Genomic DNA, 21,407 nt, shown 5'->3' on the forward strand with positions numbered 1-21,407 from the left:
TTCATTACCTTGCCTTCCTGGGAAAGTCAGTGGACCCTGTTATCAGCACACATGCTCTGCCCTCCCTATTCAGCTGGAGTGCTGTGGGCGTGCGCCCTGGCCACTGAGGACACTACCTGTGCTGTGGCCAACCCCAGCTCCTGGTTTGCCCGCACCCTCTTGCGGCTCTCCAGCAAAAGTGTGCGCACCCTTCTCACCAGCCACTTCCTTCCTGCTCCCTGTGCCTCCCCTTCTCATCAGGCTTTGGTCACCGTCCCCTGATGAATCGAGGCTCAAACCCTCTTAGCTAGGCTGGAAAGCCTGGTGGAAAACATCCTCTTGCCCCACCCCCTGTGTCATATCCTGTGTCTCCCCAGCACTCCCCATTCAACAAGGAGATGGGGTCCACGGTCATAAAAGCCAAAGCTTTGTCTGCAACACTGGCTGTGCAGTAAGGTGTTAACCCGTAGGTTGGGTGCCCTCCTACCCAAGCCTTTCCTCTCCACTGGCAAGACCAAGGAGAACAGCACCTGGGCTCCAGTCTCCTGTAGCCACTCTTGGTTTGTTAAGGTCTCCCTTGACAGTATCATTGGTACACACGTGGGTAAGCAGGCCAGGGGTGACAGGCCAAGTTCCAGACACGCCTTAGTGCTTTCTGCAACAGCCCCAGCTCAACCTCCCTGCAAGCAACAGATCGTGTGAGGTAGCAAGTAAGATCCGTAGATGGGTGCCTCTGTACCTTGTAGAAGGCAGTCTCCAACCAGTGTCACACACCACTTCCTCTTGGAGCTGGCTCAGGTGGTGGTCAGATTCACCGGGCTGTGATGCATCATCCCTTCACAATTCATAGCACCAGTGTTGTCCCGGGGTAAACAGTGGGGTGATACAGTGAGTGGATTAGACTGATGCTGGGACGCATGTACGTGCACACACTTGAGTATGGGAACATGCTGTAGCTGTGTGGAAGCCTGACTATGTGTACAGCAGAGAGACTCTGGAGGTTTTCTTTTCTCACTTTGTGGCAGGTTGACCCCTGCCCACAGCTAAGCACCACACTATCTCTCTCACTTCACCCCCCAGCCCCAACAGGATGGGGAGAGCAAGAGCAAGAAAACTCATGGGTCAAGATAAAGATAGTTTAGTAAGTGAAAGAAAGGTGGGGGCAGGAGGTGGAAGTGATGCAAAGGCAATCACTCACCACCTCCCACAAGCAGACCGATACCCCGCCAGTCTCTGAGCAATGGCTAACTTCCCAAAATCCCTCTCCCCTCAATTTTTATTGCTGAGCATCATGTTATACAGCATACAATATCCCTTTGGGTTAGCTGTCCTGCTTGTGTCCCCTCTAAATTCTTGCATCCCCCCAGCCTACTTGCTGGGGGGATGCTGTGTGGGAAAAAGAGACAGTCTCGATGCTGTGCAAGCGCTGCTCAGCAATAGCCAAAACACAGATGTGTTTTAGTCACACATCCAAAACACAGCACCGTACAGGTTGCTACAAAGAAAATTAAATCTATCCCAGCCAGACTCAGTACACTCTTATACATCGCTTGAGTGCTGGTGGAAAGAGACACCATGAGGACACATAGAGACGTGGGATGTAATTTTGCCTCTTCTTCTTACAGATGACTCCCCTCTCCAGACTTCCCAGACAACTACAGGCTCCCAACCCCATAGTTTGCAGCATGGGGTTTTCTCTGATCGTCTCAGTCTTGCTCACTACATTCCCCAGACACAGAAGAAACTACTGACAGTTGCTTCTGCTGCTCGATGTAACTGGGCACAAAAGTGTTCCACAAACGCTCTTCTCTCCTCAGAAATAATCTTAGCCCCAGCACAGGGAGCACTCAGGAGGTGGGGTGGACAGGAATGCCATCTCCAATCATTGAACAAGGTTGCAAGTAGTCCCTGCATCCTTTTCTAGGTTGCAGTGAATGGTAGGAGAGGAGTACATTAGGCACTTTTTCCCTATGTATAGATCTAAGATTTATATTGAAATCTCAGGTTGATGGAGTCCAGTGTAGGCATGATATATACACTGGAGCACAGAAGGACTATGCATAGTACACATACTATAAGGTAAGTAGGGTGACGAGTGAAGTTGAATCACTAGAACAATGCACAGGGAGCAGCACAGCAGGGACAATGAAAACCAGCCCCATTCAGCCATTGGTGTCATACTTGAAAAACTGCGCTGGTGCTGACAGACTCGCTGTTTTTGAGGTTATCTCATTCTCTGACTGTCTGTGTTTCATCTGTTTGGCTCAGGCCTTAATGTCATTAGCCAATGCTGCAGTCAGTGATACATGGTTGAGTTAGCCTAGAAAAGGCAGGAGTCCAAAATGAGTGCAGGTATTGAAGTGTTGTGGTTCCCCTGGGCTCTGCTATGACCTTCTCTAGAGAAAAACAAACAAACAAACAAAAAGCCGTTTACCTCTTTGCCTTTCTGCTGCTGCTACAAGTGCATCAATTTGTATTTAAGTTCTCTTAACGTCAGCTGAAGATGTGGGAACTTCCTGGACTGCTCCTCCCTTCAAAAAAGAAGACAGGTTGAGATGCTGGAGCTCAGTCTGTGCATAAAAGGAGACAGAAAGGCAACTGACAATTTTAAGCAACCAAGTTATGGTGAAGTATTGGGCACAAGAGTGAAACAACTGAGAGAAAAAAAGGACAAATAGGCATATAAAGGAAACAGACAGAGAAGTCTCTTGATTGTAAGCTGTGTTCTCCATGATTAAGGGGTAGAACAGATACTGCGGGGGACCATGGCTTTCAGTCAGTGCCACCAAAACAAAAGCATCAAGGAACTGAGATGTTCCCCAACCTTTTCCATTTCACAGAGGTTGCAGAATAGGCATAATTGGGGAAAGCACAGCAGGAACAGGACTAGAAGAGTACCTTCTAGGAAACAGAAGGATGCAGGAAAGTCAGGTTAAGAAAGATCACCTAACACATCTAACAGCTCTTTGAGCAACAAATCAAGATGATGTAGACTTTCAAGAAAAGAATGCAGAATGATTGCTTTTACAGCTTCCTCCTCATCTCAAGACTAATGCCATATTTGAGGTACACAGCCATTGCCTCCAGATGTGATGCTCTGTAATAAGTGCAGTATTTCCTCATTCTCTTCTCTTCCTTCTGGGCAACTGTATTTGTGAATGTTCAAGTTTGTGGATACTACCAGCTTCACATGCACCGTACAAATTCCTTTATGCTGCAATATACATGCCCGTCACAAAATCTTAAAAGTTTTCTGCAAAGTGGCAAAACACTGTCAATCTTCTTTTTTTTCTCATGGCGCAGTCATTGTAGTGTTATGGGGTTTTTTTGTCACAGAATGTTTATATTTTATTTCTTCTTTAGTTGTTATGTTTGTTTTCTGCTTACTTTCAGTTAATGCCATCAGAATTATATTTCATTATCACTTGCATTATCATTCAATTTCATGAATGCATCATTACACTTATTATTAAAAATTAATCTACTATGAAATGGCAAATATCAAAGAATCACACACTTTTCCCTCTAAGAGAATGTATGATGTCAGTTTACCTTCCTTGTCTTATCCTAGTTGATACATTCAAGGGCAGAGAGCAGCTATTCAGAGGGATGTAGACAAGCTGGAGGAATGGGCTCTGATGAACCTTATGAAACTGAATAAGGACAAAAGCAAGGTTCTGTACCTGGGAAGAAATAACCCCTGGCAACAATACAGGTTAGGAAGTGACTAGCTGGTGAGCAGCTCTTCTGAAAAAGAGTCGTGATCCTGGTGGATGGAAAGCTGGATGTGAGCCAGCAGTGTTCCCTGGCGGCAGCGTAGGCCAATTGCATCATTGGCTGTAAAATAGCAGGACCCTATCCAGTAATTCAAAGGAAAGGATCACCAGCATTTGTTAAACCCCATCTAGAATACTGCATCGAGTTTTGGGCCCATTAATACAAGAAAGGCACAAATCAACTGAAGCAAGTTCAGCAGAGGACCACCAAGACAGTCAGGAGGCTGTCACTTGCCTTGTGGGGAGAAACTGATTGACCCAGACTTGTTTAACCTGAAGAAGAGAAGGCTTGGATAGGAGAAGCTAACTGCAATCTTCCAATACCTACAGAGGTTATCAAGAAGACCAGGCCAGGCTCTTCACAGCGGTGCATGCTGCTAGGACAAGAGACAGAAGGCTTAAGCTGTAATGAGGGGTACCGAATGAATATACGGAAAACTTCTTTACCATGATGACAGTCAAGCATCAAGCATTGGAAGAGGCTGGCCAGAGAGGTTGCGCAGTCTGTATCCTCGTAGGTTTCAAGACCTGCCTGGATAGAGCCCTGAACAAAATTACTTGATCTCATAGTTGCACCTGCTTTAAGTAGGAGGTTGGGCTAGATGACCAAGGTGCATTCCAACCTGAATCCTCTTTTAATCCCCGGGCTGCTTCAATTAAGGAGGCATTATGTCAGGGTACTGACTGTAACTTCCCTCTACTTCAGCTGATTTTTTAGCAGGTTGGAGACACTGTGCCTGTTATTTCCCTATCCAGGTATAGGCATCAGAAGGAAGACTGAGGGAACTCACCTCACAGGGTTACAGTGAAAGAATAAGATGCAATGTGCACAAGTTGCAACATGGGAAATTCTGGCTGGACAAAAGGGAAAAAAACTTCTTGCCCCTGAAAACAGTTCAGCAGACATGCCTGGAGAAAAACAAAATTTGCTGGAAGAGGAATTGAGCAACCTAATCTAGATTTGAAGTTAGGCCTGCTGTGGTAAAGACACTGGATTAAAGAACTTCATGAGTCCTTTCAAACCTAGATCCTTCCATGATCCTATGATATATGTACCAGGCAGCACCAGAGAGTGCTCTCTCTCACTTCCATTTGACAATTCCCTGCAAAAATGTGTCTGTAACTCAAGTCACATGGCCAAACCTTTCCAGTTTTTGCTGCTTTGCCTTTTTGCTGCTTGAAGTAGAGGCTCACGAAAATCAATTAATGCAATTATGTCTTATCCAGATAGGCTGTTAGTCTGCACGCAGTACATAAGATATCCACAGGAATCTTTGGATTTTAAAGGTTTTTAAGTTGTTGTTGCTATGAAGAGTCTGGCATTAGCATGTAGCTTCCTGAGAATACAGGCATTCTAACAAGCTATGTTTTCACAGTGACTAAGATATTCTTATCTCAAAAGAGAGACTTATGCTCCACTATTAATTATCAGCCTAAACATCCAAAGAAAGAGAAGAAACACACACAAAAAATTTCTCAACTTCAACTCATGCTTCAAGGCAGAGCAGGAAAAACCTCTTTAAAACTTTTGCTGCTAGACAGCTGTGTGTTGTGCTTCAGATATGCAAATTCTGCAAAAAACCTGAGCATTTTTTAAAAAAATACGCAACAGGCAGTAATAACAATAGGAACAGATGATTCAAAGAGGCCCACATTAGACATAAAGCATTGCCAGTATCTTTCCAAGCAAAAAAAATGATGTTCGACAGAAATTCTGCAACAGCTAAGGCATCAACAGAATCCCCCCTTACTCCTGTCCTGTGTACAGAGTCATAAAGCAAGGCAGCACAGGCAGGGTACAGGCCCACAATGCTCATGTGCTTTCCAACAACGTCAATACAAATGTCATGACTAGAGAAAGATGTCCCTAATTCCAGAAGTGTCATGTTCATGCCACTGGAACACCTCCAGTGATTCACCACAAGCCGCTTAACTTTTTTAACCCAGAAAAATAACCCCTTCTAACTCTGTACTCAGAGGCAAGGTCAGCACAGCCAGAATCTGGATACACACCCTACCTGACACGCCCTCAGAATCTGAGAAACTCATGTTTTTCAACCCGCCGTGGTTTTGGCATGCAGCTTAATAAAAAAATCCCTCACAGCAGGATGGGCTGCAACGGCTTTGCACACCTTTACGAGAACTGCCTGAAGTTACTGTCCCACCGGCTGAGCACTGACTGCTTTAGCGGGCATCGCCGCCTGCTTTTCCACCGCGCAGCTCCCGTCCCAGAGCTTCGGCACCGAAAGGCTGGTGTGAGCTACAGTCGTGACTGTGACCTCTTGATAACTAAGCAGTCCTAGAGCTGCTGCTGCTTCTACGTCCCAGGTGTAGCACGAAGCTGCCCACGGGCCCTGAAGGCCCTGTTGATGAATGTCCGCAACAGGTCACAGGCCTTATTCCCTCTTTGCATTTACGTAACCATACCTCGCACACGGCACGAATGGTCACTTCTGCTGCCCTGCCCGGTGCTAACATGGCGTCAGGTCTTTAAAATGCTATCTATATAGAATTAAATGCACATACAGGCTCACATACACACATATTTCACAGGAAAACCACAAGCTGTAAAAACTCCTTGGTGAAGCAGAGGCCTACCGCTACCCAGGAGGACAGCCGACGATCAAAAGAAATAAAAAAAAACCAAAGCCGGGGGGGGGGGGGGGGGGGCGGGCAGAGCAGTGAGGGGCGACGCACCTGTGCGCCACGCTGCCGAAATGCTACCCAAACCACGCAGCGCCGAAAAGGCTGCTGGGCCCCGCACGACCGACAGGCAACAATCACCACAACACTGCCACCGGAGGGAGGGAGGGAGGGAGGGAGGGAGGCACTACTCGCCCTCGCCCTCGCCCTCGCCCTCGCCCTCGCCCTCGCCCTCGCCCTCGCCCTCGCCCTCGCCCTCGCCCTCCCCCTCCCCCTCCCCCTCCCCCTCCCCCTCCCCCTCCCCCTCCCCCTCCCCCTCCGCACGGGATAGACCCCACCCCTTTACCCCAGCCCCGCCTACCCCGCTCCACATTTGTATGCCAGGCCTCGCCCCTCTGTGTGACGAGCCTATCGGGCGCGACCTATAGCAGCTGTTGCCCCGCCCTTTTCTTCTGCCACCGATAACGGAAGCGCCCGGAGGCCGAGCAGTGGCGCTCCCCGCGCGCCACCCCTCCCGCACGCACCCCACTCCCCCTCCCTCTGGGCGGCATGTGGGGAGCGAGCCCGGGGGGGGCGGCGGCGGCCGCCGATGCGGTGAGTGTCGGCGGGGAGGGGACGGGGGAAACGGCCGCTCCTTTCGTTTTTCTCCCCGCCCCCATCAGCCCGGCTCCGTACTGCGCGCGCCCCGCAGGCCGCTTCCCCTCCCGCTCCGCCCCCGCCGGCCAGCGCTCTGCCAGGTTGGGGAAGGGGGTGGGGGCTCGTAGGCCACCATCTTTGAGGGAAGCCTGCGACCTAGATGGAGAGGTGCCGTTGCCGTGCTCAGGTCGACCGCGTCCATGAGCTCTAATGGGATCAGCTCTGGAGCGGCTGGGTAAAGGGAGTCACTGCAGTGGTGTTCCCCTGCAGCACAAAGGGGGTAAGTGGTGATAGAGCTACGGAGGGCATTGTCATTTCACGTTGTGTCCTGTAATGGTGCTAATGCTGTTCTTCCTTCTTGCTTACCCACCCTAGCCCTGCAACTCTTACCTCTGCCAGGTCTCCTACTCAGGTACCTTGCTCTCTAAAGAAGAGCCAGAGAGTCCCTTAGCACTGCTAGTGTTCCTGGCAGGGAGCTATACGAAGTTGATTTTTGTAGGCAAAAGAGTCTTTGGCAATAAAGCATAATCTGCCAAATGAAGGCAGGCATCACAGAAAAGCAGACAGAATAGCCCATCAGGATGCTTCTGTATTTTTTGTCATGAGGGTGGTGAGACTCTGGAACAGGCTGCCCAGAGATGTCCCGTCCATGGAGGTGTTCAAGGCCAGGTTGGATGGGACTTGAGGCAACCTGGTCTGGTGGAAGGTTTCCCTGCCCAGGGCAGGTCTTTTGGACTAGGTGATTTTTGAAGTTCCCTTCCAGACCAAGCCATTCTGTGATTCTACACACTGTAAAGTGTATTTATCATTCAGACTTAAAAGTACTTCTGGAAAAATGAGGCAATGCATTACCAGTAGTAGTAAAACCATTTAGTCGCGGCGTAACACACAACAAGCATTTGTTCTGTTTAGGGGGATGTTTTTGCTGTCAAGAGCAATTGTGTTTAATTTGAGCTGTTCTGGTAACTCCTGGACTGGTAGAAACGATACTAATAACGGGAGTTGAGAGACCTGTTAGCAACAGCAATAAAATTGCTAACAAAATTCTCATTGCTGCATCTTTGATAGTTGACATCCCGTCATCCAGAAAAACCCACTGAGATTTTTCGTTGTGCTCAGAGTTTTGGGACAAAAAGCTGCCTGTTTCTTATAAATGCTGTAGGTTTGATTTTTAAGTTCATCAGTAAGTTGAGCAGTTTCCTTCAAACATTTTGGATTTGTATCACCTTTGAGAACAGCTGTCTTGTTTTTATGGCTTTACATGTACATGCCTTTGGGACATTCTTCCATACTTTTAAGTATCCTGGAATCTTCCTGCTTACCCTAGACTTTATGACTAGAGTAATACATGTTGATTGAATGTAATATTTTTGAAAGCTATGGGAATAACTGTCTCCTTTGTAAATGGTTTATTTTTGAGGCTGTGTTGCCCCTGGAAGACTATGTGTTGATGGGGCACAGATGAACATGCCTTCTCTGTAGTTTGTTCAAAAGGCATTAGTGGTTTTATTGATCATATTCAACACCCTGAACTAATGTTGGGATGGAGCTGAGGTCTGGCCATTTTAGTAGGAGCATGAGGAAATTAAATGTTACCAAAATAGCCTGAATTGCTTTCCTCTTAGCTTTAAAAAAGTGTGGACTACTTCTGCCTTCTCTCTGTAGGAGAGAACATAGCCAAATACTCACCTGAGAAGAAGAATCAAGTTGAAAGTGAAATATTATCATCAATGATGGCCAGTTGTGCTTTAACACCAACCAAATGTAGTCTCTGTGACTTTGTATTGCTGTAAGTAATAGAAGAGATGTTGGCGAATGCCCTCTGAAATAGAGAACAGTTGTCTTATCTCTTTCAAAATGTTTTTCCACGTAGCTGATGTACCTTTAGTGCAGTTCTGACCTTGAGGCAGCTATCCATGGATGTAGCCTTGTAGGCTTCCATTTGTAATAAAGTAGATTTGCCCTCAGATTCTGCAGTTTAGAGATGTTGTGGAGGTCTACTTTTAATTTCTCTGTTTTCTAAGCAGCTAGACTTTTGTAGCCCTTTGGAGCTTTTGATGATTAGAATACAGTCTCTAGCTATTACCACAAAGAGGTTTCTGTGATTTTTTTCAAACAAATACAAAGGGCTAGCTTGGGAAAAATAAGGGGGAAGGATAGTGATGAAGTAGTGCCTTCTGAAGTGCTAGAAGAACTGCCATCTGCTCTCAACTCCTGCCCCAATAGCCCTGGCTGGCTGGTGCCTACTTCTAGTTTCCAGTATTTACATTCTTCTGGTCTCTACTTTTTTTCTGGGTTGAAGTGTCCGGGAAACAACTGAAGCATCCAGGATATTAATTCACTGGACGTGGTTTGACTGACTTGTGCTGGAGAGTGTTATTCCACTTCTTGGAAGCAAAAGTTAAGTTGAGGGAATTGTTGGGAAGAGTTGCCGGTGTTGGTTAAGAAGTTACAGTGGATGAATTGATGACCTTTTCTGGGAGTAGAGCAAGCTTCTTTCTCTGAAAGATTCTCCCCAGTCTACTTAGAATTTTTGCCTGGGGGAGATGGGGATGGCAGACAGGGTGGACATGTTAGGAGGTATATGCAAATAGAGTCAAGTACTTCCAGAGTTTTCATTATTTTATTGATGAATGAAGAAGGAGCTGAAATCTGGCAGAGACTATTCTCCTAAAGGTATTCCACATAGCTCTTGGTAGTCTTGAACTTGTCTAGCTGCTTTTCGAACTTCCCTAAACTTGCAGCACGCACAGCACACCATGAATAGGAATTCCATAGGTTGTCATCTGTTTTATGAAGAAGTTTCTCTTTCACTTGTTTTGAACTTGTTATGTGCAACCTTTGATACGTGTCTACTTCTTATGTTGGAAAATAATGTGATTCATTATTCCCTGTTCAGTTTTGTCATGATTCTGTAGACCTCTGCTATATCCTTTCCTCAGTCCTTTTTCTTCCATCCTACAGAACCCTAACTATGGTAGTCATTGCTTTTGTGGAAGCCACACTGGCTTTTGGTGTGAACCTTCTCTATGATTACGGGTACAGAGTACCAGTAATTTTACTGTGTCATTTTTAAGTGGGTGCATTAGAGGGGGAAACAAACCTTCATGCAGTGTTGAGGAATAATGCACTGTGGACTTGCACAGTTAAAAAACTATATTCTTTCTCTTAGTCTTTAAATTTTTTTCTAACAACTTCTGATACCCAGTCTGATTTGTTCACTTTTGGTGAGTACCTAGTAGATGTTTTCATCAAGCTATCAGATGTAACCCCACCACCTCATTCCTGAGTGATGTCTAACTTGGAGCCTGTTGTATATATGAATGGCCTTGCTCATATGTCCATCAGTATGAAATTTAGCACCTCTCTTTGATCTGATAAAGCCGCTAGCTCTTGCCTTTGGTGGCATGCTTACAGACATTTGAGAGAGCTTTGAAAAAGTTTAACTAACTTAAAGGTTAATACTGGATAAGTAGGAAATTGAGAATTTTTCTCTGAAAAAGAGAACACAAATCTGCCCTCCACCTGACAGGATTTGTTATGTTTGGGGTTTTTTTTTAAGTGTTGCAAATTCACTTAATTTTGCTTTTTTATTAATTTTTCAAAGAATGCATTTTTGCGAATAGTATCAAAACTTTTTTTGTGAATGTTTCAGGAAATGCTTCAAAGACCATCAGAAGATTTTTTTCCAAAGATGGAAAGTTCAGTTGAAGATATGGATACTTCTGATACCCAGTGGGGCTGGTTTTATTTGGCTGAGTGTGGTAAATGGCATATGTTTCAGGTAAATACATATGAACTTATATTACCTATGATGGATTCCATACATCAAACTGCCTCTTGCTGAATTTGTCTAAATGTGCTTTTCCATTTATTTTGAAGACTGATTCAAATAGCCATTGCTCTGTCAGCAGTGAAGATATCGAAAGGAGCTTCCGAACAAACCCACATGGTTCTGTTTCTTTTACTACTGCAAAATTTAACTACAAGCTAGACTTTTCAGGTATGTATCTTTTCATAGAGTAAATTTAAATAATAGAAGGTGCCAGATATACCAGTTCATTTGTTCATTCAGCAAATTATTGTCCTTGTATCTAGTGTAAAAACTTGTGATTGGAAATGCCTTCTTTACTGGAAGGTACATAGGAGTTTTTAGAAGCAGCAGCCCTCTCATTTTCTACATTTTCTAGTATAGTTTATTAATAAAGTAGCACGTCTTGTTTAGTAGCAGTCCATCATGTTACTGCCACTTACCTCAGCTCTAGGTGGTGTGTAGCATAGATATATGGGACTTGGAGGTTTGAACCTTTTTCCTTAAATATGCAACTGCTTGTAAGCTTGAAAAACCTCTTTCCTTCAGAGTCTGTGTAAGAAACATTGATATGAAGGAAGCTTTCTGCAAAATACTGATGTCAAAGTGATTTTATAATTCAGCAGGTAGTTGAAGCCAATTCTGTTGTCAGAATAACAAGGAGATAGGCAAAAGGATTATGACTTCTTTTTTTCCCCAAAAAGTGGGGACTGGTGGTATGTAACGATACAAGGACTTTTATGTTTACTTCTGTTGAAATGTCTGTTTAAAAAAAACCTTTGGTTTGCATCCAGAATAAAAACACTAACTGCAAATGCTAAACAATTATTTTTATGCTACTGTTCCTACATCATGATGTTTTGCATTAAGGATAGTAGTAATATGTGTTGTTATCCTAGTTGTATTAAAGTCAGTGGAAGTTTTGCCAGTGATTTTAGTGGGGCTGAATGTTAGGTGCGTATTTTAACAATATTCGTTTTGTTTGTGTAATATTTGTGCATTTTGCCAACTCCTATAAACGACAATGATTCTGAGGCCAGTATTTAGAAACATTTGTTGAAAATGCTGATTTGTTAATTGTTGAAATAAGAATTCCTGTCAGGCAACTTTGAGTGTAGTAATGTTATTTTAAAAACTGACACTTAAAAGTTTCATATGCTATAGATGAATTCCAAAAACTTTCATCCTAACTCTTGTTTTATGCTCAGTGATGAAACAAACCAACCTAACTACACTTAAGCAACGTCCAATAAAGCGAGCTCCCTTTTCTATCAGTGCTTTCAGGTAAGGAAATAAAAGGAAGACTCCTTATTTTTATTTTATTTCTGATTCTTCTAAGTAAAAAGAAACAAAAAATGTTTTATATTTATTGTTTATTTACTTTTTGCATCAAAAAATTTAAGAGGTGAACCAAGGTGGGGGAGCTAGTCGAGTGAAGAAGGAAGACATTTCAGAGGAGACGAGTGATAAAAGAATTTTTAGTTTGTTTTTCATCTGTTTTCTGAGAAAGTAAGGAACTTGTAGTGGGAAGGGCAAGGCATACTGAATACTGATATTGTTTGGCAGGGTTCTTAAAGCTGTGCCTGACTTTAGCCATTGAAGCCCCTTGCCGTAAATCCTTGTTCAATGAGAATTGCTGTGCAGAAGCAAAATGGGGTAGTTTGTGCCATTGTAATAATACCTTCATAATTTTAGAAGGATTATTGTAACAGCAAAAAAGATTGTTTTATTTTCTTGCCTGTGTGTTTTAATAATTTACTCTAAAAATTATTTGAAATGACAAGAAATTGCATCAAAACAGTTGCAGATTGTTTTATGAATCTAATTGCTTTGAATTGTAAGTTTTTTACCATTTGATTGGTCATTAGATGTAAAGCTATGCTGACATTAGTCTGATACTCACTAAACAATAAACTGATCTATGCAGTGATACTAACACAGGTAAAACTGACTATATGTGGGGATTTTTCCCCAAATAGATTCTTAGAAATAATTTTGGTTCTGAATTGTAGTTTATACTTTCAAAAAGAAATTTGGCATTTGAGGTAAGAAATGTAGTAGCAGTCTTTTCACACTGACATTCAAGGAGGACTTTTTTTTTTTTTGAAGTGTCAACTGTTTTTTTCAGTGGATATTTGCTGAAAAGTGCATGCAGTAACATGGCAATTCACTTCTGGTTTTTTGTTTCTTGAACAATTGCATTCGGTACTCTCTTTCCGTGTTGCAACACCATTCTTTACTTTCAGGAGACTGCTTCTTTTAGGCATGGCTTTTAGGCTTAAAAGCTGCTATGTATGTGGTATATATGCTTAAAACACTTTTTTTGGAGCGTTTGGTTTTTTAAAAAACAAATTCAACTATAATTTTCAAGTACATATTTCTAACTTGATGCTTTTAAGTACTTCGACTGAGGGCTCAGTTTCCAGAGGCTTAGGCTAGTTGTAGTTCCTGAGAGTTTGGAATGCTCAGGCTGTATCTGCACTGTCACACTTCTAAATTACTGTTGCTCTCATGGTGTTATGGGCCTCTTTGACCATCTTCTGATTTATCTTCCTGTCTTTCTTTTTGGTAGGTGGTGTATTAAAGCTGTTCATTACTGTATTTTATTTATAATAAGCTAAGCCAGAATTTGAATACGAAATAACACTTCTTGCCTTTGACCTTACCTGCTGACAACAGCCTTTGTTTTGAATTAAAACCTTAAGTCATTTTGTGTAACGTGGGGTTTTTTTGCATACTGCATTGTTTGGAGCAGGAGTTTGACAGGAAGAAAATGCCTCATGTCTTTGATGTGATGTGTGTTTACCTTTTTTTGTTTGAAGTTTCATCTGTGAAAATGAGGCTATCCCTATGCCTTCACACTGGGAGAATGTAAATACTGAGGAGCCATACCAGGTAAGAGTTGGTGTGCGTGTTGGTGAAAAATGCGTGATAATGAGATAATGCATCGAATTGAAATCGTACTAACCTCTTTTCTTTCAGCTTATTACATTGCAAAAGAAAACAAATGAATATAATGAAGTTTCTAGTCTCTTTGGAAAAACAATGGATAGCCACCGAATTAAAAGAATTAAGAGAATACAAAATCTAGACTTGTGGGAGTTTTTTTGCAGGTGAGATTATTTCTAAAACCAACAGTTTTAGGATTGTTAATGGAGCAAATCTTGAAGGCATGCAGCAGAAATATGTTTAATTTCTTTTATCATTAACATATGTGTTTCTCTTTATCTTTTCTTAATTTTCTTACTTGTCATTCCTCTGTATTTGAAATTCCATTTTCAAGACCCTAGCTTCTACAGGTGCAGAAATGTAATACTTGTAGAAATGTGTTGGAAGTAGATGTAGCACAGATAAGACTGATGCATTAAAGATGTTCAGGATGTCCATGTGCTAGATGCCTGTGATACTTACAGTGAAGTACGGAGAACACAAATAAGCTTTTTGTAAAATAATTCCTCGACAGGCTTGTATTATTTTAATTTTTAGGGAACAAAGCAAATTATTATCTGTAGCTTGTTTAATTTCTCAACTTTATGAAACCGAGGACAGAATTAAGTGTCCAATTAACATATACTACTGTAATTTCTTTAAGTTTAATGTGCTACAAAAGCTTTTTCTGAGTTGTCTGCTTTTCCCTCTTCATATTGTTCTGGCCTGGAAGTAGTAGGAAGCGCTGAGTTCTGTTTCCGCTTACTTTGTAGTATCAATCTTAAGCAGTTGTATTTGACAAAAGTTATTTGTGTAGCCTCTAAGGAGGAGTACATATCAGAATCAATTTTAAACATGTGTTACACTATAAAAACCAACTGAACTAAGTTAAATAGTGAGAAAATAACTAAGCAGATGTGTATTAAAAATTTGCATAAGTTATATGATCTCTTGAAAGATATGTAATTAATTGTTAATTTAAATCTGTATCATGAATATGCATAAGGAAATGAATTTAAGTTCTTGGTTAAGAGAGTTAGCCTTCTCTTAATTGCAAATGTGTTTGGTTATATTTACCTGTTTAAGTATTAAGGCTTATTTGCCTGGCGTTGTGTTTCAACATCTACTGTTCTACAAATAAGTTTCTGTAGAGGTGTGTTTATGCCATCGTAATACCGATCTTAATTTTCGAGAACAGGAACAGCAAGCAGACTTCAAAGTGAATGTCCTCTGGGTCTCCATTGTAGATGGCAGAGGGGTGCAAGGGAAGACCTCTTTTGCTTAGGTTAGGAACTGATGTTATTTGGAGAATGTAGTAGTTTTCCTGACTAGTTAGTGAGTAAAATTCTCATGGTTGAAGAACTCTGAATCTATGGATTCTGTGCTAGAATAGTCTCAAGGTGTGAAACTGAGAATGGGCATTAGAATTTCATGTCAGGAGTATTACGGTATTGCCATATCACTAACTACAAGGTACTTTTTAGTACCTGTACAGTATAAAAAAATATATGGAGAGAATTTCAGTTTTAAAACTTTTTTCCTGTATTGAAAAAATTCAGATGTTCAGCATTACTAGCCCTTAGCTCAGCGGTGTTGCTTCACACAGGTTGTGAAGATGCAGGGAATCTTGGCTCATGGGTTTTGTATAGTTGCTAATAGGGTGGAACTTGAGTGCCTGGCAACTCTCTGCCTCTGACACAAAATAACACAAATGAGATTATTAGTGAAACCTCCCAGATGGCCTTGAGATTCTATTGACATTCCTCTGATTTGGAAAGCAGTTGTAGGGGGGGAAAAAAGACACACAAAAAAATTAAGTTGCCGCGACAAAGTTATTTTAGTTTGCATTAAATGGAGGAGGGGAAAAAAAACCTGAACAATAAAACAGAATAAACATAACTTTCAAGCTGAGTACTGCAAGATTTTCCCTTCTGTGGAATGTACTTATAGATAAATAATGCATAATTGCAATGTAATGCCACTAATATGATGAAGAATATTTGCTGCCTGTCTCTTTCCCTGGACCTGGTTGATTGGACTTCCTCAGACCACATCTAAATTGTAGGCCCTGAGAACACTTCTCCAATTCAAGTGTTTGCTCCAGTTACAAGCAGATTGCTTAATTTGATAACTCTGAATATGTGCCTGATAACCTAAATGTGTAGCACAGTGCCCCATGCCCCGTGGCTTTTATAGGAAGAAAATTCAGGTACATAACAAGAACAAAGCTATGATGCATTCCGACTTGTTTTTGTCTGGACAGTCAAGGGATCATAAATATGAACAGCTCAGTGATTTAGACACTGCTCCAGAGTCCATTTCTTCGTGGATCTTAGGAAAACACAGCTGTCAGAAAGTCACTCAAAAAAGATTGATGGAAAATACATCTGTTCTTTAATTAAAGGTGTGCCATGGCCTTCCGTCCACAATATAGGTTCATCTGTAATATAAGTGTTTTTTCAAAATTCTAGATTGATGTAACCCTGTCAATGCATGACTTAGCTGTTTTAGAAAGTATATGAACTGTAAATTGAGAAAACCATTATGAAGTGATCAAGTTGAAGCATTTTTACCTAAAAATATAGGTAATTTTATTTTTATTTTTTTTGCTGGTTTACTTGGGTAATATACTTTATAATCCACTAAGTTTGTTATCCCTCCCACCATGCTATTTAAGTAGGTGGAGGGAACAAAATGGGAGAAAAATACATTTCTTTTAAAAATGTATCTGCATAAAATCATCATACTGAAACTAATGCCAAATTAACGATGTTGATAAAATTGGTCTAAAAGACCTTTTTTCCTAATCTTGGATTATTTTTGAAAATAGTCCACAGCATCCAGAAGTGTGTGATTTCTAAACATGTACCTTAAGAATTCTGATCTGTTTAAAAACTAGAATCATCTAGACCCTTGTGAGAGTGGAATGTGTGCAGTGTTTTAGGCCTGTCCCCTCTGCAGTGTTTTCAGAGTAGTAACTTAATTTGATTGTACAGATGTTTGTAATGCTATATTGTGTGTTCTCTGTAGGAAAAAAGCTCAACTAAAGAAGAAGAGAGGTGTCCCAACTATTAATGAACAGATGTTATTTCATGGTACCAGTAATGAATTTGTAGAAGCAATATGTATTCATAACTTTGACTGGAGAATAAATGGCATGCATGCTGCTGTATATGGAAAAGGTAAGTATTTTTCTCACGTACAACGGTTTGGTAATCCTAACAGTTCTTATGTTCTTTATGATGTGTTCCCTGTGTTTATCTAAGAGGTGTTTAATATAGCTCTGCTTATACATCAAGTGTAATTATGAAAGTTAGGATGCAGTAAGTAATGTAACAGTCACGACTGGCTGATAGGACCAGGGAGCATGGGGAAGGGATGCCCAGCAAAGCGGTGTTGGTCACAAGACAGTCTCCCTACTGAAATGCTCCCACTAAAAATATTTGGTCAAGTTACTATAATCTAACAATTTAGAGGGGGAAAAAGATTGGATTCCTAATGAACATAAAAGAAGACATCTTTCATCATCCTGATACCTATATTCATGCTCTAGTAGTTAAGCTGTCATGATAAGAATGTCATCAGATTATTTTTTTTTTTTATTTGAAAGGGACCTATTTTGCAAGAGATGCATCATATTCCAGTCGTTTCTGCAAAGAGGACATGAAGCATGGAGATACTTTTCAAATTCATGGTGTGAATCTGCAGCCTCATCTGCATAGACCAGATAAAGTCATGTTTCTTGCTCGTGTATTAACTGGTGACTATATCAACGGTGACTCAAAGTATATGAGGCCTCCTTCGAAAGATGGAAGTTTTGTGAACTTGTATGACAGCTGTGTGGATAATACCTGGAACCCAAAGATCTTTGTTATCTTTGATGCTAACCAAATCTACCCTGAGTACTTAATAGAATTTTGTTAAGTTTGAAAGGACTTGAACTGAATATTGTTTGTGTCTTTTTGATACTTTTGTTCCTTTTGTAAAAACAACAACATAAAAACATGACGTGTGAAATGAGAGAGGTGAAAGAAAAGCTAGCATATGTTTATGGAGGAGGGAAACTATTAAACACTTAAGAGAGATTGTCAAAATGTTTTTAAAAATCTGTAAACTTTACTACTGCATTTTTCAAATGTAGAGACTATTACAAATTTGAAATTCCTTAATGAGCCTTAAATACATTAGGCATTGGTAAGTTTTCAAAGTCAAGATTTATGTTCTAATTTTTTTTAATATATGACAATTATTTATTCATGTGGTAGAAATATGCCTGTAATATAGTATGTGTATGATGAAACTAATCTTTTATAAAGATTGTCTATAGAACATAAAAATAACAAAAAACAACACCAGAAACCCAGGCTACATATCTCTGTATGTCTGTGTTCTGTAGTACGTGTTGCTTTCTGTTTGCTCTTAGTTTGGGTTCTAAACCTACAAAAAAAAAAAAAAAAAAAAAGTCGTCTGGAGAAAACTGATGAAGGAGCTATAACGTTCACTAGAGCTGTTGTGTTTAACTTTAGGTACACTTTGCAAGTGTATAACTGGAGCTCACAGTAAAGATTTAATCACATACTTGCAAGATCACAAAACTCTTGCACTAGGATTTGAACTTTGGTATGACGGAAATAATGCTCTTGTGGTTGTTAGCTGTTTAGTGTGTAACTGTTGAGATTAGTGTTGGGATACCTGCAGTGCCATACACCTTTCTGAGTTCTTATTCTCTAAGATTTTTGCCCTCTTGTTATAGTAGGTGTGTGCATGCACCCTGCGCTGCTGTGATTCTTGCCTGGTCAGGGTTTAAGAAGCACTCAGTGCTAGTGTACTTGCTGTTACTGAAGACAATGTTTAGATTAACTTTACTGGAAATAATACAGTTAAACTAACAATGAAAATTTAAAAAGATGCCATCCTTTAATTGTTAAACACTTTAATAGAAAGTTTTCAATAATACCTGAGTAGGTCAGGTTTTCATAACTGGTATAGTTGTAAAGTTAAAGAGTATTTTTCACGTGTAGGAAGGGAAAGAGACAATATGTGGGTAAAGAATAAACTTGAGTACCTAAATACATAAAGAGCACAAAGAAGGGGCTGTTACAGTGAAATGCACTGAAACGTTAAACAGTTTGCTAGAGAATTGCATCTATAGTGTTTTTGTTTGTTAAAGGACCTAAGAGGCAGTAAGGGACAGTAATACAAGGCTGAAGTGGAAGCCTTTGAGGCTGCTTCTTTGGCTATGACCAGTAACAAATCCTTGTAGAAATAATATGTTATTATGGCAGATGTAGAATGATCTGTATTGGTCTGTCATGGCATTGTTAATGGACTTTTTGGAAAAAAGGCTGTATTTAAAAGGCACTGCAGCTCACATGACTTAGTCTGCTCAAAATCACATTAAACCTGTGGAACTGGAAGCAGAATTTGACTACATATCTGACATCATAACTGAAGATGCAAACGTCACTTCCTTCTTCTTAGTGCTATTATCTTTGCCTGTCAATGGATCTTGCACAAATTTGGTATCTCTCTGCATTTATAATTTCATGGCAGCTTTTCCCTTTGCTTCTGTTCCTAAACTGTTCAGTGCTAAGATGCATTTCCCTTTACTTTAATGCAACAGGAAGTATGATCTCTGATCCCAGTTGGGAACTCTGGGTTCTACTGTTGTAGGTGTGATTTGTGTTTGATTCACCACTATGCTAGCGGTGCAAAAGGCACATTGTTCCCCACATTGTATAAAATATTTAATAGCAAATCACGGAGGGAATGTGTGTATTACTGACTCCTTTTTGTTCTTGTAGGGCATTCTACGGAACATACATTTTATGAAACTAACAGATATACATGCTGTTCCTTTGATTTGGTCTTTTATTTCTTCCGAGGTCTGAACTGACATTTTTAGTGAAGAAAGATGAAGTTTCTTTTTTAGTATCTCACGGACACAAAATACCATAATCTATACTGATCTGAGTGATTTTTCATACTGTTTGGTGTCTTGTATACTACTTAACTCACTTAAAATGAATGGCAGAATCTTCATCTTACCAAATCACTGCAAAATTGTAGTTTCAGCTCTTCTGTTAAAGTACTGTTCTGTTCTCTGGTGTCCATTTTTGTGCTGATGAATCTTCACACTGAAGGTGTCTGTAAAGTAGCCATCCTTTTGCCGGCAAGGGGAGAGAGACTATTATTGTAAGCAAAGTCCAGAAGTCTACAAGTAGCCAATACAAGAAATAGTTGAGCTTAATAAAAGAACAATGAGAGGGGAAGGGAGGAACATAATTCCTTGGACTATGGAGCATTAAAGAAATGAAGAGGGATTTGGTCTGATTCTGGGGAAGGAAACCTATTTTCTGTTACTATTTCATGTAGTGAAACTTTATGCTCCATTTTCTTTCTACACCTGTGCAAGAGAGCTTGTCATTCTTGATCTGAGGTAAAGCTTTCTTACTAAATTTTAGTTGTGGCAGAATGTTTTCTCATGAGCACAACGCCGCAGTATGAACTGATCTTCTGTATCATACTGGCTTCTTATGCCAGCTTTGCTTTTTAGAATGGGTGTGTACTCAATTATTGCTGAACAGATCTCATTTCATCCAACGTAGTTTGGGAGAGTGTCTGTCTTCATTCCAGTTCATTTACAGGGGCAATTTGTACAAACTTTTGGTTTTGGGTTAAAATCTGCAGAAACAATACAGCTTTATTTTTTAACAGATGTCCCAGTACCCTCACATCCAAGAAAAATGGGAGATACATGACGTACTAGCTGGAGTTAGTGACTTAAATTCCAGGAGTACATTGGATGCCAGTTCAGCTCGTGGTTCGAGGACAACTCTCATCCTTTTTAAACCATTATCAGCACACGAGATCATAGCAGGAAGGCGACAGTGATTTTGTGCAGTCTGCACAGCTGGAGATTACCTTCAGGAAGAAGACTCATCAGTAATTGGCGTGATTCTTAGTGGCCTGTACAGACTGTACATCTTACGAGCACATGTCAGCCTTAAAATTCCTTTCACCTCTATGTCCATCAGTGTTGTATCTAAGATTATTATTAGGCACTGTACAAAGCAGCAGACTCCGAGAACAGCATTGGTCTTCTCTGGTATGGCCATCTACTTTTTGCAAGTCACCAAAAAGTTGTGGGGACTGACACATGGAATACTTTGTAACGTGTTTGCTGCTCTGCTGCTTCTCTGTTTTCTGCTGACATGAGCCTGCAGAGGTAGTGGGGGAGTTCAGAGCAGCCAAAATAAGAATGTGGTTGCTTGGCTGCATTTTTTTTGTGTGTGTTTTTGTTTAACAGAGGCAGAAGCCGCTCACATTGCTGATGAATTCACTGACTTGATTTCTGTCATTTACAGAGTAGAAAAGCCTATGTCAGCAAGCCACACTAGAGGTTGATTTTTTTTTAGTTTTTTTTTTTTTTTCAAAAAACCATATATCGCATAGGAAATGGACTGGGGGACCCTGGTCTGGACCTTAGGCCACCCCCAGCCACTGGCTAGTCTGGCATAAAGTTCGCTGGTGAATACGCACCGCACGCCCCAGGCACACCAGAACTGGGGAAGGCACAGACTCTCCCCCCAGCAGCCAGCACCAGGCACACAGGCAGTGGCCCGTGACCCCGG

The 21,407-nt window shown here is 41.2% G+C and overlaps 1 protein-coding gene across 3 annotated transcripts; it reads left to right on the forward strand.

The window, feature by feature from the left end:
• The first annotated feature begins 6,863 nt into the window (after positions 1 to 6,863).
• On the forward strand, positions 6,864 to 20,622 carry PARP11 (poly(ADP-ribose) polymerase family member 11). Of its 3 annotated transcripts, none has more exons than XM_054187979.1 (8): positions 6,864 to 6,992; positions 10,690 to 10,818; positions 10,917 to 11,037; positions 12,054 to 12,129; positions 13,668 to 13,740; positions 13,828 to 13,958; positions 16,804 to 16,955; positions 17,384 to 20,621. In XM_054187979.1, the coding sequence occupies exons 1-8, from the start codon at positions 6,948 to 6,950 to the stop codon at positions 17,695 to 17,697; spliced, it is 1,041 nt and encodes a 346-aa protein (XP_054043954.1). In that variant the 5' UTR covers positions 6,864 to 6,947; the 3' UTR covers positions 17,698 to 20,621. The 3 variants fall into 3 exon arrangements, with proteins under 3 accessions (XP_054043954.1, XP_054043953.1, XP_054043955.1); XM_054187978.1 differs by having other exon boundaries at positions 6,865 to 6,998; positions 17,384 to 20,622; XM_054187980.1 differs by lacking the exon at positions 6,864 to 6,992 and adding an exon at positions 7,069 to 7,314.
• Positions 20,623 to 21,407: the final 785 nt, after the last annotated feature.

This window comes from Rissa tridactyla, chromosome 1, assembly GCF_028500815.1.
Source record: "Rissa tridactyla isolate bRisTri1 chromosome 1, bRisTri1.patW.cur.20221130, whole genome shotgun sequence".
In the NCBI taxonomy this organism is placed as follows: domain Eukaryota; kingdom Metazoa; phylum Chordata; class Aves; order Charadriiformes; family Laridae; genus Rissa; species Rissa tridactyla.